The sequence below is a fragment of the Corvus cornix genome, chromosome 3 (assembly GCF_000738735.6).
Source record: "Corvus cornix cornix isolate S_Up_H32 chromosome 3, ASM73873v5, whole genome shotgun sequence".
NCBI classification, from domain to species: domain Eukaryota; kingdom Metazoa; phylum Chordata; class Aves; order Passeriformes; family Corvidae; genus Corvus; species Corvus cornix.
The window spans coordinates 71,438,613-71,462,138 of NC_047056.1; the positions used below are offsets into that span (position 1 = coordinate 71,438,613).

Sequence of the window (23,526 nt, forward strand, 5' to 3'; positions counted from 1 at the left end):
AATAGTATTTAAAGAAAATCCATTTGGGGAGGATGTAAGAACTAAACATGGCCTCTAGTGCTTCTGAATCTGTGATGTTGAAAGATCATGTTAAAAAGACATGGCAGCCAGATTTCTGTATAATAATTCTTTAAAATACATGGGTGAGTCCATCTGAGATAACCAATGTTTGATGTCTTACAAGTCCAACTTTCAGTTAAAGAGGGAAATTTCTATTTTTAAATCTATATATGCACATCTAATAGACTGAGCTTTAAAATGCTGTACTTTTCCCCTAAATGACTTAAATTTTGAGACAAACCAGAGGATAAATACATCACTATTACTTGATTTGGTCGTAGTTAGTGGCAGCTCCTTTAATGAAACATTATGTTGTCTTGTCTGTTCCTAAAGCTTTATTTCCTTAGTTGTAAACCATACAGTGCTTTTAAAGATAAATTGTTTTTATTAATCCAGTTTCATTTTTGGGACATGGTGTAGGTGTATTGTTTATTCATTCTTTTGTTGAAATGATGTCATTTTTGTTGTAATGTCCTCACACGGGGCACCACTTGACACTGATCATGCCGTAATCAAATCTCTCCTGATGGGAGAGATCTTTTAAAGTCCTTGCCAGGAGTTCCAGAGACAAACGGGACTCTCAGCCTTTGCTGCTTCTAGATAGTTGTTTATTAAGTCTTATCAGAGAAACAGAGTCACTAGCATGACCCAGACACAGCACAAAGCAGAGAGTACAGGAGAAGGCGGAGTTATCAAGATTAAACGGCCTTTTTAAAGGTAAATCAACCAATGGTTACTAAAAACGTACATTATTTTTACTTTTCTACCAATTATTTAGTAACACAGCCAGGAACTGTGGAATTCTTTGTCCAATCATCCCAAACTACTTTTACTGCAGAATATGGAGTAGTAGAAGAAGAAGATTTGGAGAACAACAATCCTCCATTTTGATGTTTTTTGCTTTTATCTATTTAATACATTAACAAACCCAAAACCTCTTAAATTTTTCACCCTGTGACAATCTTACATAGTAGTCTATCGCCTAATTTACACCAGTGTAGTTTCTGATTATTTTCTAATAGTAGGCAGTTTTTTCCAAGGACGGAGGTCAAAAACAGTGTTGTTCAGGGGGGTAAAACCCTTCAAAACAGGCAGAGAAATATTCTCTGCACTCTGGGTTCCCACAGGTGTTTTTGAAACTCATGAGTAATGAGGAGACCCCCAAGAAATGATACCCTGTTTGTTAGATCAACTCATGTACGTGCTGTGAATTGCAGGGGATGAGAAAGGCCATACTTGTGTCATACCTGTCTCAAAAGAGCTTGCAAAATATCAATATAAACACTGACTCAAGTTAGAACCTTCTCACCTAGGAATTGCTTTGTAAGGTTTCTGGTTCCTTTGGGGTGTTTTATATTGCCAATGAACGTAACTACAGCTAGGGCTGGTTCATATCACTTGTGTTTCTGTGCTCAGCTGTGATTGATTATCAGTAGTTTTATGGAAGCCAGTGACTTATTTCTTATCCAAGTTCCTTCATGCCCCCCCGAACTGTAAGAAGTTTTGTGCTGGTTTTCTCTTCTATGGAAAACTTTGATAGCTATTTCTCGATAGTTGGTGGTCCAGTCTTTCTGCAGACCCAACTTCAGCAAGCACTCAAAGGCATGTCTGGTCCTTTCCTCTTGCCAAAATACTGTATAGCATATTGGGGTAACTCTGCACATGTCAAAAATTAACTGAGAACTATGCATAACCATTTGCTTACAGGAGAGGAATTATTCAGGGGAATGCATGTGTATAATATGGTTTGCACCTTGTTTTGTAGCCATTTAAAGATCGCTGTGAATGGTTCTATGAACATCTGCATGCCGGGCAGCCAGATTCAGACATGGTGCACAGGCCTGTCAATGAAAATGACATACTTCTGGTTCACAGAGGTATTGTGTTCCAAATGGTATTAGTGTATCTTGGAAAGATAATGAATGAAGATGAAAAAATTAATTGGTATTTTGTATTTAGATTCTATTTTTAGGAGTAGCTGTGAAGTTGTGTCTAAAGCAAACTGTGCAAAACTAAAGCAGGGGATTGCTGTGAGATTCCATGGAGAAGAAGGCATGGTGGGTAAAACTGCATGGTTTTCTTTTATAGCATTTTCATGTGGAAATAATAATTCTCATTCACAAGTGTGGTTTTGAACTAAACCCTACTTTAAAATTCCTTTAAAAGAAATACGTGGTTACTCAGCATAACTATGCAGTGAAAGTTTTGTGTACTAATATGTTTCATTCTTTTGACATGCAGGGACAGGGTGTGGTGCGTGAATGGTTTGATATCTTATCCAGTGAAATAGTTAACCCAGATTATGCCTTATTTACCCAGTCAGCTGATGGTATGTCTTTGCCTTTTTTTTTTTTTTCCTAAATTTAGGGTGTCATTTTTTATAAAAGCATTTTTGTAATCCAAAAAACAAAGGTCACTTAACTGGGTTCAGAATATAAGATTGTTACTTTTGAAAAGCAGGACTGACAGAATTGATCTCATATATAGAGAAATCATCTATTCATTGTACACTTTTATAACAATAGGTGAAATATTTCTCTTGCTTTGAAGTTTCCTTCTCCTCTGTAAGAGAGCAAGTTGTTGGTTTTAATGAGGCCATGCTGTTTCTGCCTGGTAGTCGAAGGACATAACACTGAGAGGAGTATATAAAGTGCTTTCCTTTCTTCCACATCTGCAAGGGAAATGTGGAGGTATTCCTTCATCTCCTTTTAGAAATCCATAAATTCAATCAGCTCATTTTTATTGTAAACCCGGATGTTGATCTCCACAGGCCTCCTTTGTATTTGACTTTTTGTCTTTTGGGTTCTTCATATAAAGCAAGTCTTTATAAATAAAAGATTTCACATCATCATGAGTGATAAGTGTTTTGTTTTCTACCTTACAAAGTCTTGGAAGTGGCAAGGGTCAACAGTACAGGCACAGATTATTTCATGACAGTTAAAAGGAGAGGTTCAGGTGTGCCTGTTTGAAGTAGTCTTCTCCAAGGAGACCAGGACTGGACTGTCTTCTGCCTGCATCTGGCTGGAGACAGATGAAAGGAAGTAGATACATTCTCATCCTTCCTTTGAGCATGTTCACAAGCTGATAGAAGCAAAGCCTGTTAGAGTGAATAAAACGTGTATATAGCAATATAGTAAGATGGAGGACCAAATTAAGCAGTTGATAATTACCCTTTTATTGATGATAATTATTTCAGAACAGTGCCTTGGAGAGTGGCTAAGCAGTATCATTGTAATAAGATGTCATTACATTCTAAGACATTGCTTTCTGACATCTCTTTTGTGTAAACAAAAAACCCTAAACAGACTTCCAAAACCCCAAGAAAAAAACTCTTGCAGTGTTTTCAGATGCTTAGTGTGTTTGATAAATAAGAACTTAATTAAAAAAAAATGTAATGGATCATGATAATATTTTGGTTTTATAGGAACAACTTTCCAGCCAAACAGCAACTCTTCTGTAAATCCAGATCATTTGAACTACTTCCGTTTCGCAGGCCAGATCCTGGGGCTGGCTCTGAATCACAGGCAGCTGGTGAACATCTACTTCACAAGGTCATTCTACAAACATATTCTTGGTATGGTTTTATTAAAATCCTGTTTATTAGTCATAACAGTTGTCTGAGTAGTAAACCTTTTCCTTTTTTACTTTTGTGTGTATGGTAAAAGTGAAAAAGCCTTGGAAATTAATGTCTTGGTAGTTTTTATGTACATCAGAGTCACAACAATTCTTTGCATCACAGTTGTGAAATTCATCTCTTCTTCTGTGTAGTGTCATTCTTGAGAAATGATTGTTCTGTAGTTAACTTAAGACAAAGCTGAGAAAGTTTATGAACTCTGGCAAAAATCTGTCAGGCATCCTTGATTATACCTGAAGTTTTTCACTTGTGTAATGGTTTTTGAAAAGGTGAAGCCCTGCTGTTGAAAACCTCTCTGTCTACCCGCTCCAACAAATACTACTTATTTCCTGAAATAGGGTTTCAGAGCTAATGCAGGTTCATCCTGTCTCCTTAATGAGAGAAGTTAACTCATATGCTTTTACTGTGGCATTCAAAATGATTGGACAGACGTTTTTATGGAAATGTTACTTTTTTAGTAGAGGAGAACCTCTGTTACCTGGTGGTATCTGTGGTCTAGGGCTCTTCTCTGCTCTTCTTTAAGAACCTTTGTGCCTCTTGATTGTTGAACAAGATGCCTCTCTTCTACATTGTCATGAAAAAACTTCTCTTGAAAGAAGATGTGATTTCATGTGCATTCTTGTTATTCCTCCAAGTACATAAATTTATTTGCTGTTGCATGCAGAATTTCCTTTGTGTTCAATCACTAATCTTCTTTGGAAGTATAAGATAGCTTGATGGTTTTCTGTAATCATTTTGTCTACCTACAGTCTTCCTGTGATGTTTGCTGGGTCCAGGACAGATAAACTCTTAACTTCAAGTTTATTGTTTATCTTCCCTGAAAGTGTTCAGAGAACACTGTTGCAGTTCATTGAAGGTGCAGGCTCAGTCATCTTTGTCAAGATCTTCTTCAAAGAGGAGTGTATTTTACTTCTCTCCCTCAGTACTGCTTTCTGTGGCAGGAGAGGGACTGTGCTGGGCAAGAGCCAGTGGAGCACAGCCAGTCTGCAGCAGCACCATGTTGGCAGTGCTTCATCAGGATTTCCTAGTTGTTGATCTTCACACAGGAAAGTGGTTCTAAAGTAGCAGTATCATTGCATGGCACAGTTTGGTGCTGATTTAAGGCTTGGCCTCTCACATCGCAAGTGAGTAGAAGAATGGTGAATGATTTGGGTTTGAAGGGATCTTAGATACTTTGGGCAGGAGTACCTTCCTCTAAACCAGGTTGCTCAAAGCCCTTTACAGCTTGGTCTTGGAACACTTCCAGGGATGGGGCATCCACAACTTCTCTGGGCAACCTGTTCCAGTGCCTCATCACCCTGGCAGTAAAGAAATTCTTCCTAATACCCAATCTAAATCTATTCTCTTTCAGATTAAAACTATTCCCCTTTGTCCTGTCACTACTTGCCTGTGTAAGAAGTCCCTCTCCACCTCTTTTGTAGACCTTCTTCTGGTACTGGAAGGCTGCTTGAAGGTCTCCCTGGACCTTTCTCTTCTCCAGGCTGAAACAACTCCAACTGTCTTAGCCTTCAGTCTTCATAGGAGAGGTGCTTCAGCCATTTGATCATCACTGTAGCCTTGTCTGGACTTGCTCCAACAGGTCTATGTCCTTCTTATGTTGGGGCCCCAGAGCTGGATGCAGTACTCCAGATGGGGTCTCATGAGTATGAGGTAGAGGGGCAGAATCATCTTCTTTGACCTGCTGGCCACACTGCTTTTCATTGTTAAGAATAACACTCACAGGCTAATTTCCTTGTGATGTATTCACAAAAAAGAAAATCTTACTTTTCTACTCTTCAGTGTCACCTTGAGAACAAGCAAATGTTGTTCTCGTCACCTTTTTCAGAAATAACTACTAATGATTTTGGGTTCCTTACTGGTTTTGACTTCTGATGATATGCTGATTTGTTGGTTTCTGAATTGACAAGATGACCTGTTACTTACTTTTTTCTTTTTTTTTCACTTTGCTAGAATAACTATTGCAAACCAAGCAGCAGTCATTAGTCTCTGTTAATAAGGTCTAACTGATCTTAATAAGGTCTTGTCATGCTGTTTTACAGGCATCCTGGAACTTTCTAGAGGTTTATACACATGCAGCTTGTTTAAGGTCAAAAGGTTCACAATTCTTTATAACTTCTTGTTACTTATCAGGGAACTGGAAAAATTACACCTCCACTTCTCAAAGTAGATGCTTTTTCTGCCTCAGTCACTGTGATTTATTTAAACCTTTCTGAGGCCTTCTCCATCAGCTTTGTGCATCTCCTATCTTCGTGCTTAAGGAATCAGAGTTGCGTAGCAGTGGATGCTCCTGAGGGGGTTTTATTTTTGCTAACTGTTGTTCATGCCAAATACAAGTTACCTGGTTACAGACATAGAAATTCCCTTCAGCTACTTGTCAGGCCTTAAGTAAAGGAGCATGAAATCTCTTGCAGTCTGAGACTGTTTCCATTCCTTTGGTTTCTCACCTTACACTGAGATCCTTGTTTTCTGCAGTGACAATATAGCCATCTGTTGACGGCACTGCAACCACCAGTTGTGTGCTATGACCTTCTGTATCTGAGGAACAGTGTGAATCTCTTTCAAAGGAACTCCTCTTTTTACTCAACAGATAAGAAGTGAAAGTGCCTTAATTTGAAGCTGAAACCTTTATGAACAAATGTTCATACACTTTTTTGAGACTCAGATGGGTGCATTACCTTTTTCCACTGTGGTGGATTGAGATCTTTCTGCAACAATATCTGGTAGGCAAGGAAAGATGAACTTAAGTGATAACCCAGCTAATACACAACTGATGTGCTTTGTAAGGTGTTAGATATGTAGTGTGTGTGACTTTTTTGCATGTGTGCTGTGAAATCAAGCATTGTGCCATAGGTCTGCATGTTTATTAAGGCTGCACTCTATTCCAGATGTAGCACAGGGAGAAATACAGTCAGAAATTAAGAAATTGTATTTCTTTAAGCATCCAATTACTCTTCTGTTTGTAAAAGGAAACTTCCACTTCCAGCTTACAAAGACAAGATAGAGGATAAATTTGTAACTGTTCTATCTACTCTTACATTCCACTCTGTAATAGAAAGTAGTCCTTGAAATGGCATAAACAAAAGTGAGAATTAATTTCTGGGTCAGTGTATTTTGAACTGGAGGCCTTAAAACCTTGAATAATTAATGAGCTTGTCTCAGAGCTTACCTGTAGCTTTCTCTTTTAAGTTCTGTGTTGCACAGAAATATCTGCTTCTCACAATTATGCTAAGATAGATTTCTCTTCCTTTTCAAACTACAGGGGCATTAAGGGTATACAGGAGAAAGATAACATAGTATTTTGTGGGATTCAAATTTTGTCCTGATAAATCTGATGAAGTTTTTTTATAACTGCCTGATTGAGTGTGTTTATTGGTAAAATATCTGTCAACCAAATGACTGAGCTTAGTGCTTTGGTCTCACAACATGCTGACTATGAGCGTACTCTTATCACAACATTCCAGTTAAGTTTCTTCTCTAAAGGAGTCTCTGATTCCTACTTTTCAGTCTTCTTTTCCCACATTTTGTTTATATCCCTCAGAGACATCATTATTTCCACATTTCATATTTCAAATGCCCATATGCTTGCTAGTTGGCAAAAGTGAAAGTCCTCTGGAAACTACTAGACAGCTACTAGATTTTTTTGTTTTCAGAGAGATGACAGTGATATTTAATTAGTAAGTTACCTACCCCTCTCTTAAACTGGAGTGTTGCTTGATTTTATTTGAAAAGCAATGCCTTACAGCTTGTGTACACACCATCAGCTCTTCCAGGGAAATACTCTAACATTTTTTACAGTTGGATGTTTTGCAGTGGCTGCTAACCTTTGAATTTTGTGTTACTCTGGGGTACTGCATCCACAATCCATAGTGTGTTAAGGATTCTACTAATGGGCACTCTTATGGCACTGCATGGTGAAGCAGACAGTACTTACCAATAACTTGCTTTTCTCTAAACCTACTGCTACCCTCACCCCCTGCCCCGTTTCCCAGGTAATTGTATCTGTCTTGGTAGAGTTAAAATATCGAACATGACAGAGTTAAAATAATCGAGGTCTGCTTTCTTGGGTAGTGAAGAGGGTAGCTCTCTTGCATAAACTAAGGTCACGTAGTTCTGGGCCCATTTGCTCAAATGTGCTTGAGTGCCATGTCTGGGAAGGGATTTGTAATTAGTCAATTTCTGTACCTGGATAAAAGTCAGACTTCTAGCAACTCTCCTTTTCATGCTTCTAAAGTATTTGCAAGTTCAGTTTGAAATACAAAATTCCTATAATAATTGTTTTTAACTATATAATAGATCTCATTTCAAAGACAGTTCAAAAGAAGAACACTGAAGAGTAATAGAGTTTTCTGGGTACAGGGAGGTCGTCTCCTCCTGCAAGTAATGCTCTGGGGGAAAAGATACTGTTATAGAGAAATACAGTGTTTGAGTTTCTAAAAGTTAGGTAGAGAACTTTAAGAGTTTGTAGGAAACATTTAACATTTTATGTTCAGAATGGGTAGATGCTTTTACTGAAATCCATTAGTGAACTAAAACTGTGTTTTTTCCTGAGTGGTATGTAATTTTCTTCACTAGGAGGAAAAACATAGGGAGGAAACTTGATTCTGTAGTATTTTAAAAACTGAGTGAGTGCAGTTCTGCTGTAGTTAGTAACAGTACATCCCTTTTTCCCTTTTCCTATTACTGCATTATTCTGGTTTTTCTCTAGAGGGCAGTCTTCTACCACGTATTAAGTTAGAACTCTTTTTGCTTTATCCTATTTATTTGAGCAGTTTTGTCTCTCTGGGTTTTTTTTTCCTAGGCATACCTGTAAATTATCAGGATGTAGCATCTATTGATCCAGAGTATGCAAAGAACTTGCAGTGGATTTTAGATAATGACATCAGTGATCTGGGTTTAGAGCTGACCTTCTCTGTTGAGACCGATGTGTTTGGAGCAATGGAAGAAGTGCCACTGAAGCCCGGGGGTGCAAGTATACTTGTTACACAGGAAAACAAGGTGAGTATACAGGTTTATTCAGAAGATGGTAGTATAGGAAAAGCCACTAGACTGACTTTCTGAATAACTGGAAGAATAAATGATATACCTGTTTTGAAGAAAATACAAAAAAATTACAGTTGCCAGCACTCTTTCCCCTTTTTCTAGCTTTGCATGTTGTAGAAATAGTAGTACTTAAAATCTTTAAAACTGTTCAGGTTTGAGGTTCTTTCTGACAGAACTGTGGAAGGGAAATAGGATCAAGTTCAAATGAAGGATTTATTTTGAAAGTTACAAATATTCCTAAAGTTGTGTCTTGGGTATATATACCAAGAAAGTGGAACAGTAGCAATTGCTAAACATAGAATTATAGGTAATGTTGCCAAGTGTGCTGCTTGCTAGGCCAGTCTATGGCACTGGTTTGCTCTAATTAACATGCAGATAATGGACTGAGTAAAAGTCTGCAGGAAACTTTTTCATCCATTTGCAAGTCACTTGGTGTTTATGGAAATAACCTACCTTTTAAATTTACTTTAATAGTAACAGGTTGAAAAGGCCCCGATTTCTTTGCAGCATTAGTTCAAAAAAAGAAATTTGGGAAAACACAGCCAGATTTTGAAAATGGTCTAGAAATTAGGATAAACCCAAGTCTGATTGAATCCTGCAGTTCCTGACTAAACAGGTTTGAGTAACTGCAGGAGTGTCACGGGTAGACGTGCAGTTTTTTGTAGCACTGACTTTTGGTCCTGATGTCTGCTTTGTGTTTTGATTTTCATTTGTGTTGGGCTGGCCGAGCCCGTTCTCTGTCCTCAGTAGGCGTTTGGCTTCAGCAGCGGTGTCGGCAGCTGCTGCGCTGGGGAACGGCCGCGTGGTGTCAGCCTTTGTTGCAAGGACTTTGCAGTTTGTGTTGGAGCAATTGGCACTGGATTCTTGAAGCCTTAATCCTCATTTTCATTAAGGCAGAGTGTCATTCCAATAGCAGGAATACGTATTGTTAGCCTGATTCTGCACTGATTCCTGCAATAATTTGTGAATTTTCTTTCATTTGTGAAAGAATACAGATGGTAAAACAAGTCTAATTGTGAAGGTAGTGGATGTTTAATTTCCCTATTACCCACTGGAGAAAGCAAGGATGATGACTGTTCTATCTGGTCAGTCTTAGCTTCCCAGTATATAAAAAAAGACCTATTTAACTTAAATTTTAGTTTCATAAGAACTATTTAATACCTCTTATAAATTAGCATAAAATTAGAAGTTTGTCCACATGAGGGTACTACTCATTAGTAGCTTAATTTGCTCTGTTAACTTTAGAGCTGGGGCACATTATAAAAAGGGTGGTTGAAAATGTGTAGAGGAGATGCCTTCATTCTGTCTCATCAAGCCTTCCTCAGCATGGCAGGAGGGGAGGAGAGTTCGTGTAGCTTTAATTTGAAAGGTGGTAAGAAACAGGTGACTCTGGTGGTAGCTTTGAAGCTGTTAATGTTAGTGGATTTTTTGAATTTGAAGTTGTAAAATGTGAAGTCAAAAACCATCTGTAGTATGGCACTGTTTTGTTCACTGGCAAAGTTGTTGACAGTGGCCAAGTTGTTGAAAATTGTAGATGTGTATTTTAGTGGTTTTTGGGGATTTTTCTCAGTTCCTGTAATGCGACATAGTTTTGCAGTATGTTTTAGCTTAGCTGTTCTGTCAGTTTAAATAGGAATGTGTCTGTGTTACTTTATAAAAAAAATACTTTTTTTCCTGAAAGTGATATATTTTTTTTTTCTGCCTTAACCCAAGGAATAATAGATCACTGTTTAAAACTGACTGTATTTGTTACACCTCTGAGAGAAGAAAATTCAGCTTCTAAAAGAATTTGCTGTGTATGCACACTAGCAAATTACCTGTTAAAAATAAATTATGAATGAATTTTTATCCCTTAAAAAACCTAAACAACAAAGACATACACAAGAAATCCCCCATGCCAAAACCAAAATAAAACACATGCTTGCCCCTCCCTGCACAGAAACCACCACAGTCCCCTTCTCTCATTGAAAACTGAAACAGAGTAAATGCACCAGTAGTAAGAGCTATTTGTAAAATGTTATTTTCTTTGAATGGGGTGATTTTCTTTTTTTACATCAACTGTGTGATAGGTGAATGGTTGTGGGACAACTCGATGATGCAAATATTCATGTCTTGCAATTGCTGTGTCCATGTAGCCCAGCTGAAATACAGTTACAGCTGTGGTTCAACTGCCTTTTGTCATGGTAATGGAGGGACTTCAAAGGGAAAAGTCAGCCTTTGTCCTGAATTTATCTTTGTTCTTTGCTGTGTATCGTTTTGCAGCTTTCTACTTTTTAGGAAAAAAATAAAATTAGGGCTAGTCAAAGTTTGACTATATGTTATATTAAAAAATGGTGCAGATTTCCACAATCCTATGGCTTTCTCTGTCCTCCCAGAACCTGTCTGTGAGCTGGCCATTCTGTTTGGCAGTAAAATACTAGGGTTTTTTTTTTTCCAGGCAGCTTTAAAATGGAGCTGCTCTTTGAATCTGAGAATTGTCATAACCACTGATCCTTGTCTCACAGTATATGGGATTGTGAAATCGAGGAAGCATGATCTCTGCTTTATTTACCTCAAAGGAAAATACAGAACAACCCCTCACCCAAACTAGACTTTGTAATTATGTTTATGATGCCCATTTAATGTGTCTTCAATCAAATCTCCCTTCCTTAAAGAAGACTGGATCATAACTTTTTGTACTATGTAGGAATGCATGTGTAGATCTGAAATGATGTAGCTATTTCTGTTTTGTGATGTGCTCCTAAGGCTTCAGAGGGGAATAAAATGCAAATGAAGTGCACAGAAAGCAAAACAAATTGACCAGGTTGTTTACTGACTTGTATTATGTAAATTCTGTGCTACAGGTCTTTCATCATGCGCCAGTGCTGATAGCCAGGATGCTCGGCTGTTCCAGGCTGTTTTAAACATTTCTTGTTGCACCTAAAGTACAGCAACTGCTTTTTCTCATAATTAAAGTGTTCGATGTGGTATTTTGTCATGCAAAAAATAAGTAATTTTTTTTTTAAATAGATTTTTTGAAATAAGATTGTGAATTTTTCTTTCCACAACCCTGGTTTTTTGGGTAGCCTAATTTACATAAGAGCAGTTTAAGAGATGTAAAATACGCATTTCTGATCATTGCAGACAACCAGTGTTAACATTATTTTGAATCCTGATACTGCAAAAATTTCATGATTCCTTCTGTATTCACAGAGACTGACTTTTGTCTAGTGCAGTTAATCTCCTTTGGCTCCCCCTCAGTCCTTAGAGAAGGGAGATGTCTTCAGCTCCACTGATAGTAGAAGCAGCCTGGGGAGATTACTAGGCTGAAAGTAGATTTTTGGGAGCAGTGCTGCAATTGAAGATATTATTAGGTCATGTTCCTCTTCTTCAGACCACTTCACAAATTAATTGTTCTCTCACTCTAATAAAATGGTGATAATGCATTTAAAAGTATATTTCAACTGCAAAGCAGATGACAACCCCTCTGTACATCTGTGAATGTAAGGAGCTGCCTTTGAAAAATATCCTGTTTTGAAATGTTTCGTACTTCATTCTGTTTTTCTGAAAGGAAGGAAAGAAAAAATGCTGGGTTGCTTTTGTGCAGGTTCAGAGCCTAAAAGTTTAGGTTGAAGTTTTCTAAAATTAAAAATCAAAGTAGTATTTTTGTAAGATTATTTTCTTGGAGGAAGCTGATAGTTGAGATGGTTTAATTGGGAGATACATTTCATGATTTTCTTATTAAAAGTCATGATTACAAAGTCAAAGCATTTCTTTAAACTGAGTACCTTAAATAATCTAGGAATAAATTTTGTTTTCAAGTAGAAAACTATTTTCTTGAGTAAAGAAACTTTATTAATTTTGTGTAATTTTGTCAGGGTAGATGAGACATGTTTATAGAGTTTTAATGTAGGCACTTTTCCCTTCTAAAAGGCACTTGTTTCTAAAAGCCTTCTTCCATTAACACCTCGTAGGCTTTTGTGTTCTCAACAAAAGCAAAATTCTAGTGGATTCCTTCTCTGGCTGGCATCTCTTAAAGGGAACAGAGCCCCCAAATCTCTAAAGCATGATATAGTCTATTCCCTGGCTATGGCAGAAATTGTTTTCTCATGTTTTTATTTTTTAAAAACTACGGAGATTTTTTCCAGACTTTCTTTAAAAAAATTGAAATTCTTATTAAGACTGATTACTTCTGCAAGCTTTGTTATGTACTCTGTTAGACTTCCAGAGATGGGGGGGAAAGCAAGAAGCTTTTGGGCTCACAAATATTCTTTCAGAAGTTAACCCTTTTTCCTGAGTAATGTTAGTTTGCTTAAATAGAGTATTTTTGCTTACAAACATTGGTGTGTTTATGCCCTTAGCTGAGCTTAATGGTGTTTGTATTAGATGTGGGCATGACAAATTAAGTTTTATTTACTTCCTTTATCTTGGTCTGAGTCCCTGTTTTTTGACTGCTTTATGTAACATTTCAAACAATTCTGTTTTGAAATTGCCTTAGGAAAGAAGATGGAAGAGCAGAAGGGGCTTATTTTGGGTTGCTTCCATGTGAAAAGTGCAAAGGGACTATTACTACCTTACAGTGGAAGAGATTTGTAATGCATTGAGGACTCCATTTATGTGTGTGTGTTTGTTCCAGCACTGTGTGGTTTTGCTGAGGTCTATCTTAATATTGTTTTCTACATTGCAGGCTGAGTATGTCCAGCTTGTGACAGAGCTCAGAATGACAAGAGCCATTCAGCCTCAGATAAATGCCTTTTTACAAGGCTTCCATATGTTCATTCCACCATCTTTGATCCAACTTTTTGATGAATATGAACTGGTAAGCAGAAATGCCTATGTATTTTTAAACACTTTGTTCAGCATACTTCATCAGCAGTGTAAATGATGTAGAAGTAAAGCTCAGTAATCACAAAATAAAGATTTTGTAGCTTTCACATTGGTTTTGCTTCCTGGCCGTCTATCAGTGAGGATCTCATTATGTGTATTCCTGCTTTTTCTAATTACCTAGAATTATCATCTTCCTGAAACTTCACATGGCAGTGATAAATGCCTTAAATTGTAATTTCAGTATGGAATCAGCATGTTGTGGCCTTTAAGCCTTGGCATATTTTCCTTGAGGAGGACAGAAGTCCTTTGAAAGTAAGGAGATGCTGTCTATTGCCTTTACTTTTTCTGAGTCACAGAATCAAATTCCAGTAAGTCTTTAGTGGTGGTTTGATCTTCTGTAACCAACACATCTCACATTTTCTCTGAAGTCATGGCAAGACTCAGAGGTTTTCTCTTTTGGGTTCTTTGGCAATAATTTTTCTCTCTTGATACTGCATATGTAAACTAAACAGATCACATGAAGTTACCCAAATTCAAGAATCTCCATGTATTAAAATTTAGTTGTGGGTTCCATAAGGTTGTAGTAAACTGAAAAAACACTGTAAGCTTTCTACTGCTTAAAACATTACTTTTTAATATAGCATAACCTCTTGAAATTAGTGGTTACTCAGGAGGACTAATCACAATCTATATTCTTCTCCTGAAGGAGCTTTTGTTGTCTGGTATGCCAGAAATTGATGTAAATGACTGGTTAAAAAATACAGAATACACCAGTGGCTATGAGAGAGGAGACCAAGTTATTCAGGTAAAATTATTTATTCGTTTGTTTGTTTTTTAATAATGTAGACTATTTAATTTTAATAAAAAAAAATGTGGGTTTGTTGTTGTCATTATCTGTGTGTGTTTGTGGAAGCTTATTTTGGCTGAAATGTGGAGGTTTTTTTTATACTATATTTCTGCATTAAGTAACTTAATTATGTATGAATTTGATCCAAACATTTCCATAATTTATTAGCAAACTCACATATATTCCATTTATTGTTTTACCAGTATATTTTCAAGTACTACAAGCATTTAATGGAAAATACAAACTAACTTTTTTGTCATTTAGTGGTTCTGGGAAGTGGTGGAAGAACTAACTCAGGAAGAGAGAGTGTTACTATTACAGTTTGTTACTGGCAGGTGAGAGACTCTTCTGTAAAACAAATACATTGTGTAGATACTCTGAAATAAGAGACTTGAGAGACCATAAAAGATCATCTAGAAACTGTTTTGCATACTGGGTGTTCTATACGTTGATCAAAGTAGACAAAGTGTGTGTTAATACTTTTGCTTTCTGTGTTGCCAGCAAAATGATTGTGTACATATTTATTGTACTTGACCACTTTGCAAGAGGCCTTTGTTGCTGTCCAGGCAGTTCTTGACAAGGCCATAGTGAATTTAACTGAGCTTTATATTCTTGTTTCTGTTGCATATTTATGTGACTCTTGGCTTTTCCAGTAATCATCTGAGGCTATAATATATGAGATAATGAGGTATCACTTCAGTCAGCATACACAGAATATCCTTCTCCTCAAGCTGAGTTGAATTTAACATTAGTGCCGTGTGTCAAGATAAATAAAGACGTAACCTTATGCAACCTGTGTAATGTAACCTGTTTGCTTTATATAGGTTTTCTGTCCTAAATTCTATTTGTTCTCTAGGGAAAGCCACTTTTATTTCCCTTATGGTTTGGGGCCAGTGAGGGAATGTTTTAGCGATAAATGCCCGTGTGAGCTGGGTGAGCTGCTGAGCTTGTGGGTACAGACATTTCACGAAGTGGATCTATGGACGTAAATGTGACACCTGAGCTGTGTGATCCAGTCTTTTTCTGGTAGCAGGCAGAGATCACGCCATCTTCTTAGTTTGATATTCCCTTAATATTCTAGGATCAGTAGAGTAGTTGACCTCTTGTGGATAAGTTTTGTGGTTAAGCAATGATAAAATACAAATTAAGATCATCAAAACTACCTTTTATATTAAGGAATTTCAGAGTCACAGTCACGGATGTATCATCAAATGGCCTGATCTACAACTTCTATTAGTTTCACTTGATTTATTATGAATTTTCTTGGTTTTAGGGATCATGGACAATTTAAGAAGCTAGTTGTATGCATGTTGATCTTTTTGTCCTCTGAAGAAATGATTCCTGCAGTTGTAACTGCACATATGTGGCACGCCAGCTGCTGGTCTTTCGTTTTTAGTGGACTAGTCCATTTCTAAACCTAGACAGCAAATAAGGATCTTTAAGATGTAAGGTCATGTTTCAAATGATTCTTAAAACATTCCAAATTATACGGAAGTGGCATTCACTATTTTCACGGCATTTGGGATAATCTACTGGATTCTAAGGGGCACTTTCTATCAAGTAAACAATTACACTGCCTGATTAATACGTGCGTCAGCATCATTCGTTTTGGTCACAAATCACCATCACCTACTGTCTTGTTCTTACCTATTTTCTTGTTAGTAAGAAAGAAGTTGTTGGTGTGGATTTAAGAACTCCGGGCTGGAATTTAAAAACAATCTGCTTAGGATTTTTTTTTCTGTATCAGCTAGGAGGAACCCTTTGTTTTTTCTTCAGTGTTTGAAATGCAATAGATGTATTTTTCCATACATATTTAACTTTTGAAAGTTACCTCTAACAGTGATATGCAGCTGGCATTTTCGCACATAAATCCCCAGACAGTCCTACTTTCTTTTAAATGGAAGATTTAGATGCTGACTTTTCTGTGAGCTAAAACACGAGTTAGCCTAGTACAGTAGTTGGGCCGTAGTAGTTGGGTATCTTAAGTAAAATTTTACATTAAAAGTATACCTAATTTCAAACTATGTTTTTTTCTGGCCTTAGTGAACAATTTGTTTCTATGGGTACTGGTTGTCAGTCTACATTAAAAGTTCTTTTTTTTTTTTCTTTCTCTATTTCCCTTTAATCTCTTCTATACTTTCACTTACTTGATTTTTTTTGTGTATGTGTGAAGTGGAACTGTTCTTTCTTTCCAATCAAAGACTATGAAATTAATCTAGTGAATTAAACAGATTAATGACTATGTCTTCAGTGTTTCTCTGACGTCTCTAAATATTTCTTAAACTTTGCCTCTTGTCTTCCCCCATTTTTACATCTCTTTCTCCTTTTCTCTTATGAAGTCTTGCTTTGGTAGTTTCAGTAGAAATAACATTGCATTTGTCATTAATACCAATTTTGAGATGTCTTTTAACACTAAAGTAATTGTCGTGAGCAAAGTTTGAACATATTTGGAGGTCTTAGCACACTCAAGAAAAAGCCTAAATGTTCTTGTGGCTCAGGTTGGGGATCTGAAAGTTCACTTATGATCCCATTTACTCTTTCTCAGCTGACAGCTGCTTGAGATGATATTGCCAATTCTACAAGCTTTTCTTATTTTTCCCCCTCTTGGTCTGTTTGGCATTTATAATAGAATTTGGCTAATTTATTGTTAATTCTCCACTGGCAACTTCTGATGGGGTTTTTAGTGAACAGCTGGAAGCTTGATAGATTCTATATGATAAATTCTACTTTATTTATATTCTACAGCTGTAAAGATTGTATACAACTTCTTTGGGGACTGTGGTTTTTGTTGAGCAATAAGCAATATGCTTATATTCTTTTAAGGAAAATTCAGCATAGTTGTTAAATGTGGAAGATATATATGGCTGCTGTTACAGAAGTATAAGAAAACATAAGGAAACAAGCTTAAAATCTCCTCTACAGTGTTTTCATTCCAAGCAAATTTATGCAAAACCTGTCAGTGAAAAAATAGGTAGAAAAGTCATGATTCAGATGTAAACATAGAAATTTCCACAGCTATGAAATTTTATTGTTGCTCTTGTTCACAGCTATTGTGGTATTTTTTGCATCTATTTGGAAGGTTTTCTTTACTATATTGGCAGTGTTTTGCTTGGAGAGAAAACTCATTCTTGGAGGCTTAAGTTGGCAGCAATCTCTTCCTTTTAAATGTTCAAAGCCTTGACCCTACTTTACAATTTTGTCCTGTTGTATGGGAAGTATTATAGTAAGTTACGTTGAAAAAACTTTTAGATAATACTGGACTGAAAGAAATTTTCAGCAGTTAGGTCTCTGTTTCATTGCTGATTTGAATGTGGGATGTTTATCAGAGGGGAAAAAAAAAGTCATTGCAGGGGAGGCAGCACTGTATTGGAATGTGAGCCAAAACCGTGGTATAAGACTACTGATGCACAATCTTTACAGCCGTTCTGAATTGTTGCTGTAAGCATAATTCCATTTGTGTCAGAAATAATATGCTACAAACCACTTCTCTCCATAGTGGTTACTTTGTGTAGCAGTGTTAGAACTATATGCTCAACATTGCTGTTAAGCTAGGTAATACAGATTTATGTGTTGGATACTACAGCTAGTTCTAAAAGGTGTGTTTAAAAGGTATTACTGTGAGTTGTGTCCCAGCTCCTTCACATTCAGCAGTTGCAACCATTACGCTTTTGCATTTTTGCTGAGTAGTTTTACTGTGAGTGGAAACATTACTTCTTCTGTTCCACTTATTCCAAAAGCTCCTGTCTTTTACAGTCATTTGATTTGGGGAATATGGGAGCATTGTTGTTAGTATAGCTACCTGTAATCCAGAATTCTAACAGCTGTTACATTTTTTTTGGAAGGTTTATTTTGTTTTATCAGATTCTTTCTTCGCTAGCTACAAAATCACAGAACAGCTGAGATTGAAAGGGACCTCTGGAGATTAAGACTTTCACAGAATATTCTGAGCTGGAAGGGGTGCACAAGGATCATCAAGTCAAACTCTTAAGTGAATGGCCCGTACAGGGATCAACCTTGGCATTATTAGTACCGTGCTCTAACTAGCTGATGTAATCTCAGATTGTCTAGACCAGCATGGTATTCAGAGCAGGGTAAGCTGCAGCTGGATACTCAAGACCTTGTCCAGGTAGGTTTTGACTGTCTCCTGGAATGCTGGCCTCTCAACTTCTCTGGGCAACTTGTACCAGTGTTGGACCACCTCACAGTAAAAAAGTGTTTCTTATGTTTAAATGGAAATTTCTTAGACTTCAATTTGTTCCCATTGCCTCCTATCCTGTAACTGGGAACCACTGCTTCATCTTATTTATCCCTTCCTTCAAGTAGGTAAACAGATTGATCAGATTACTCTGAGCTTCCACTTCTCCAGGCTGAACAGTCCCAGCTTGCTTTTGTCTTGTGTCAGGTGTTCCAATCCCTTACAATCTTTGTGGCTCTTACTCAGCTTGCTGCATTATGTCCTTGTCCCTCCTACAGTGGGGAGCTTGGAGCTGGATATTTCTCCCTGTAGTGGTTTGGTCCAAAATACTCATTACTGTTTATCTGCTGTGAGATAAGAATTAGGAGAAATGCAAAGCAGGCACCAAACTTGAAAGAATATAAAGAAGTTTATTAACAGACCTAAAAGAAGAAAAAAAAATTATACCACCTTCAGAACTCTCCTCCTCCCCCCACCTTCCTCCCTTCTCCCACTGACAATGTGAAAAGACAACCCTTAAGATGTTCAGTCTGTTTACCACTTCCATAATAACCTTGTTCAGTCCATTTAGAAAGAGAAGTCTCTTCTTGCTCATGCTATGAAACATTATCACAACGAGACAGCCGCCCACTTCCAAATATTCTTCAGTCCATTTAGGAAGAGGAGTCTCTCTGCCTGCGTGTGAGTCCTTTCCCCCGACTTGCAGCTTTTCCCGCAACTGCTTTCGAGGGTCCACTCTTGAAGTTTTTTGGGGTACAATTTTAAGGTTGAGCCGTTCAGAAACAAAAACAGAGGCCCTTCTCCTTCCCTGGGAGCAAAGGGTCTTCATCATCTTCATCGTTAGGACTATCTCTGGGAACATCTCTAGGGACTGAGGTTTTCTCCTTTCCCGTTTGGAGCAAAAGTCCTCATCTGGTCCATCTCTCCCTGTCCAAACTTCTCATGAAATTACAGCTGCGTCAGCATCTGCCTATCTCAGCGCAGGTGCTTTTGCTCACAAGTTGAACACTCCACCCCCCATATCTTCATGAAATTACAACAGGATACTCTGATATATCATAGCTTCACAACAGAATTTCAGCTTTAAGCATCTCCTCTCTCTCTTCCCTCAGGTTTTCAGCTCTTCACAGCAATAAAAGGGTTAATCTCACCTCGGCCTTGCAGCTTTGCAGCTGGAATGTTGAATTTTTCTTATAGCAGTGGAGAGGGGGGAGAGCCAAGCCGCTCCGGCTGCCCAAGGCAAGGCAGTGGGGGGGGTTCCACGGCTGGAACAGGTCCATCGGCTCCAGGATGGCCGTGGCCCGGCCTGGCCTGGCCCAAGCAGGGCCTGGCCGGGCCCACTGGGCCCTGCTCGGGCCCTGCAGCCACCTGTCCCAGCGCCGGAAACGAGAGAGAGCTTGGAGGGGGAGTTTGCCTATTCTTAAATGTGGATAACAGAGGTGATCACAACTTTAAGTGGCTTAGAGAATTGTCCATATTCAAACTGGCCAGCTGATAGGTTCTATCAGTTCCCAGAGGAAACTGTAAGCACCCCTTAGCAAGGACGTCCCTTCCGGGACTATGCTTGCTAACCTATGACACTCCCCAAGTGCAGAGAAAGGATGATCACTCTCTCCCTAATGGTGGCATTGTTCCAAATGCATCCAACTTCCTTTGTCCCTTCACTATAGTGGGGTTTGGGAGGGGGTTGAGGGTTTTTTAGTGTAAGGGCTGTGCTAGGAAGATGTTACCTTGTAGTGTATGTCAGCTAAGTTGTTGTTATGAAAATATTTGAATATCTGAATTTTATTCTATTTGTTAGTTTAGAGTGACAGAAAGGGAGTCTGCACAGTGGGCTATTGCCCATTTGCACCTGGAGTAATCTTTGAATAGTATGTTGGTAAAGAAAAAAATTGAGTAATATGATTAAGTGAGATTGCATTCCTGAAGATGCTAGTGATTTTTTTAGTGTGTTCTGGTTTTGCCATAGATTGTCACTGGTCTATAGTGTGACTGATGTAATGGTTTTATTAGTTACTTGAAATATTCGGTCTGAAGTAGTAAATGTACAGGCATGTCAAGGACACTTCAGTCATTTGTCCCACAGATAGTAGTCAGAGAATAAACTGTTTTGGGATGTAGTATTTCTTAAACATAGACATGTTTGTCTTAACTGAGATAATGCCACAATATAAGAAGGATATAAATCTGTTAGAAAGTGTCCAGAGAGGCCATGAAGATGGTGAAGGGTCTAGAGGGGAAGCCGTATGAGGAGTGGCTGAGGACACTTGGTCTGCTCAGTCTGGAGAAGAGGAGACTGAGGGGGGACCTCGGAGACCTCATTGCAGTCTACAGCTTCCTCAGGAGGGGAAGTGGAGGAGCAGGCTCTGATCTCTTCTCTAGTGACCAGAGACAGGACTCAAATGAATTACTTGAAGCTGTGTCAGGGAGGTTTTAGGTTGGATGTTAGGGAAAGGCTCTTTCACCAGAAGGCTGGGCACTGGAACAGGCTCCCCGGGGAAGTGGTCAGAGCAGCAGCCTGAGTTCAAGAAGGGTTTTCAATGCTCTCAGGCACAGGGTGTGATCCCTGCAGAGTTAGGAGTCAGATTTCTATCCTTGTGGGTCCTTTCCATCTCAGAATATTCTATGATTCTATGAACATTCTGCTACAAAAACTGGTTATAGAAATGAGTCCCTCTTGCAGGCAGAATTGTCTTAAATGTCAGTCAAACAATATGATACCTAATGTAAGTAGACTAATACGTTATTCAGTCTTGTAATTAAAAGCTTTTAAACAATGAGAATTTTGACATCAGTAAGAAAAAGGGAACTTTAGTAAAAGTATTAGTAACTGTCAAATTATTCTAAGTAAGAGATATTTTCAGTGTAAAAATTACAATTTGTTGCCTTACAACATTATTGCACTGCTCTAATTTCTGTACGTTTTATCAGTTCCAGGGTGCCTCATGGTGGCTTTGCTCATATAATGGGTGGCAGTGGATTGCAAAATTTTACTATTGCTGCTGTACCATACACTGCAAATCTTTTACCAACATCAAGCACATGGTATGTTAACTATTCTAATTAAAATATCTTAAAACCAGGGCTTTTTCATGTCAGTCACAGTCAAAAGTACAGGTCTTTTGAATATTAAAAGGTCCAAAGGAAATTTAAACAGTTCCTGCAGTATTCACTCTCCAACATGAAAGTGATGGGTTTTGTCCCAAATGATGTTACATTATGTTTGCTCATTGTTTGTGACTTGAGTTTGTGTAATTAAAGGTAGCAAAATTAATAAAGGAATATTAAAGTTAAATTATTGTATTACAACTTACTGAAGTGAAAAAACAACTTAATTTCCTGCAATATATTCAAATGCTCAGTGGTACTGTAAGTTAGCACAGGCTTGTTTTCTTCCATAAATGTGATCTCTTCAGGAGTTTTAATCAGAAATCTTTACTGTTGATTTTTTTTGCTGAACTGTGGTGTCCTTTTTTTTTTTTTTTCTTTTCAGTATCAACATGCTCAAGTTACCTGAATATCCAAGTAAAGAAATCCTGAAAGACAGGCTTCTTGTGGCATTGCACTGTGGAAGCTATGGTTACACAATGGCGTAATGACGTCTAGAAAACTCATCTGACTGTTAATGTGCAATTTTGAGTGGCAGAAGTAATTTTGAAAACTGTCAATAGAAAAACAGATGCTGCAGCCCACTGGCAGGGCTGGGCTTCAGAATTGGCACAGGATCATCAGCTTTGCCTCCATTATTGTGTTGTCAAGGTAGCTTTGATACTGTCATAACAAACTTCATAGTATACTGTATTTTCATTTTTTAAAATTACAGATCTGTATGGACATCAGTTTACATGCTTTTTTTTTTCTTTTACTTCAATCTGAGAAAGTTTGTCAGAATCTCTTTCCACAGTTTACATTTGGTTTCCAGCTACTTGGCTGAATAACATTTGCATTTCATTTTACTTTGCACTCAGAGGGAATACTGCAAATGAAGAGTTGTACTTTATGCCTTGTTGCATGTGAAAGTGCCATTTATTTTTGCAGACCACTACTGAAAGTTCAATTGGAATATTGTACAGTAAGACAGAGCTGATGTATTTTCCATTTCTTTGCATTGTAACAGAAAGAAAATTTTATAACTTTTTAGTATTCTAATGTATATAGTATGTAAAGATTAGACTGTTATGACTGAAAAAAATAGCAGATGGAATTTATCTAGTTTATATTAGAATTTACACTATATTCTACTAAATATTTAAAGTATTTGTGACTTTATAGTCAACTTGCAGTTTAAAATTTGTAAATATTGTTTAAGATCTATATCCATTGTTTGAATGGCTTTACTCTTTCCTTGACATAATTGTATGTTCAAAAGGTATTAATTAAATTTTAATATTTTAACCAGAATCGGAATGTGACAAGTTCGTGTGTTTTTGTGGGCAGATTATTCTTTTTTCTATCAGGATTTTATTAATCTTTCTATAATTTGTCATGGAAGCAGTATTTGAGAACTCATTGTCAGTCCATGGATGGGCATAAATAGATGCACTAGAAAGGAAATTAAGCTTATGAGGTTAACTGACAAAACTATGATACAATCTCATGTCAAATTTTATATAGAATTAGAATATGATACACTAATAATATCCAAAATTAACAGCAAGAGCTCAGCAGCATTTGGTAAGTAGCTGCACGTTTTGGGGTCTGTGATGCTGTTGCATAACTGTTTGTCTAGGGACCCTGGGGTAGGACTACGTTACTGTTTTGATTCAGGCTAGGAATGGTTTTTTGTGTGTGGTATGTTTTTTCAATTGAGGGTGTGTTTTTTCTTTGTAAATTAATCTGGTCATCCCTGCTTGTCATGCGTTTGCTTCAGAGAATGCAAACTGGATTCTGTCCAGATGAAACTAATTAGAAAAATTGATCCAAAAATGTACCAAATGCTAATGG

The 23,526-nt window shown here is 37.5% G+C and overlaps 1 protein-coding gene across 5 annotated transcripts in view; it reads left to right on the forward strand.

Moving 5' to 3' along the window:
• HACE1 (HECT domain and ankyrin repeat containing E3 ubiquitin protein ligase 1) overlaps nucleotides 1-22,983 on the forward strand; it is a 51,842-nt gene extending 28,859 nt beyond the window's left edge. For all 5 annotated transcript variants that reach the window (XM_039569188.1, XM_039569189.1, XM_039569190.1 and 2 more), the window contains 10 exons: nucleotides 1,826-1,937; nucleotides 2,020-2,117; nucleotides 2,302-2,389; nucleotides 3,485-3,634; nucleotides 8,493-8,689; nucleotides 13,401-13,532; nucleotides 14,247-14,345; nucleotides 14,652-14,722; nucleotides 21,514-21,627; nucleotides 22,076-22,983. In XM_039569188.1, the coding sequence (XP_039425122.1) occupies nucleotides 1,826-1,937; nucleotides 2,020-2,117; nucleotides 2,302-2,389; nucleotides 3,485-3,634; nucleotides 8,493-8,689; nucleotides 13,401-13,532; nucleotides 14,247-14,345; nucleotides 14,652-14,722; nucleotides 21,514-21,627; nucleotides 22,076-22,178 (1,164 nt within the window). In that variant the 3' untranslated portion in view covers nucleotides 22,179-22,983. The remainder of the gene's footprint in view (nucleotides 1-1,825; nucleotides 1,938-2,019; nucleotides 2,118-2,301; nucleotides 2,390-3,484; nucleotides 3,635-8,492; nucleotides 8,690-13,400; nucleotides 13,533-14,246; nucleotides 14,346-14,651; nucleotides 14,723-21,513; nucleotides 21,628-22,075) is intronic.
• Nucleotides 22,984-23,526: the final 543 nt, after the last annotated feature.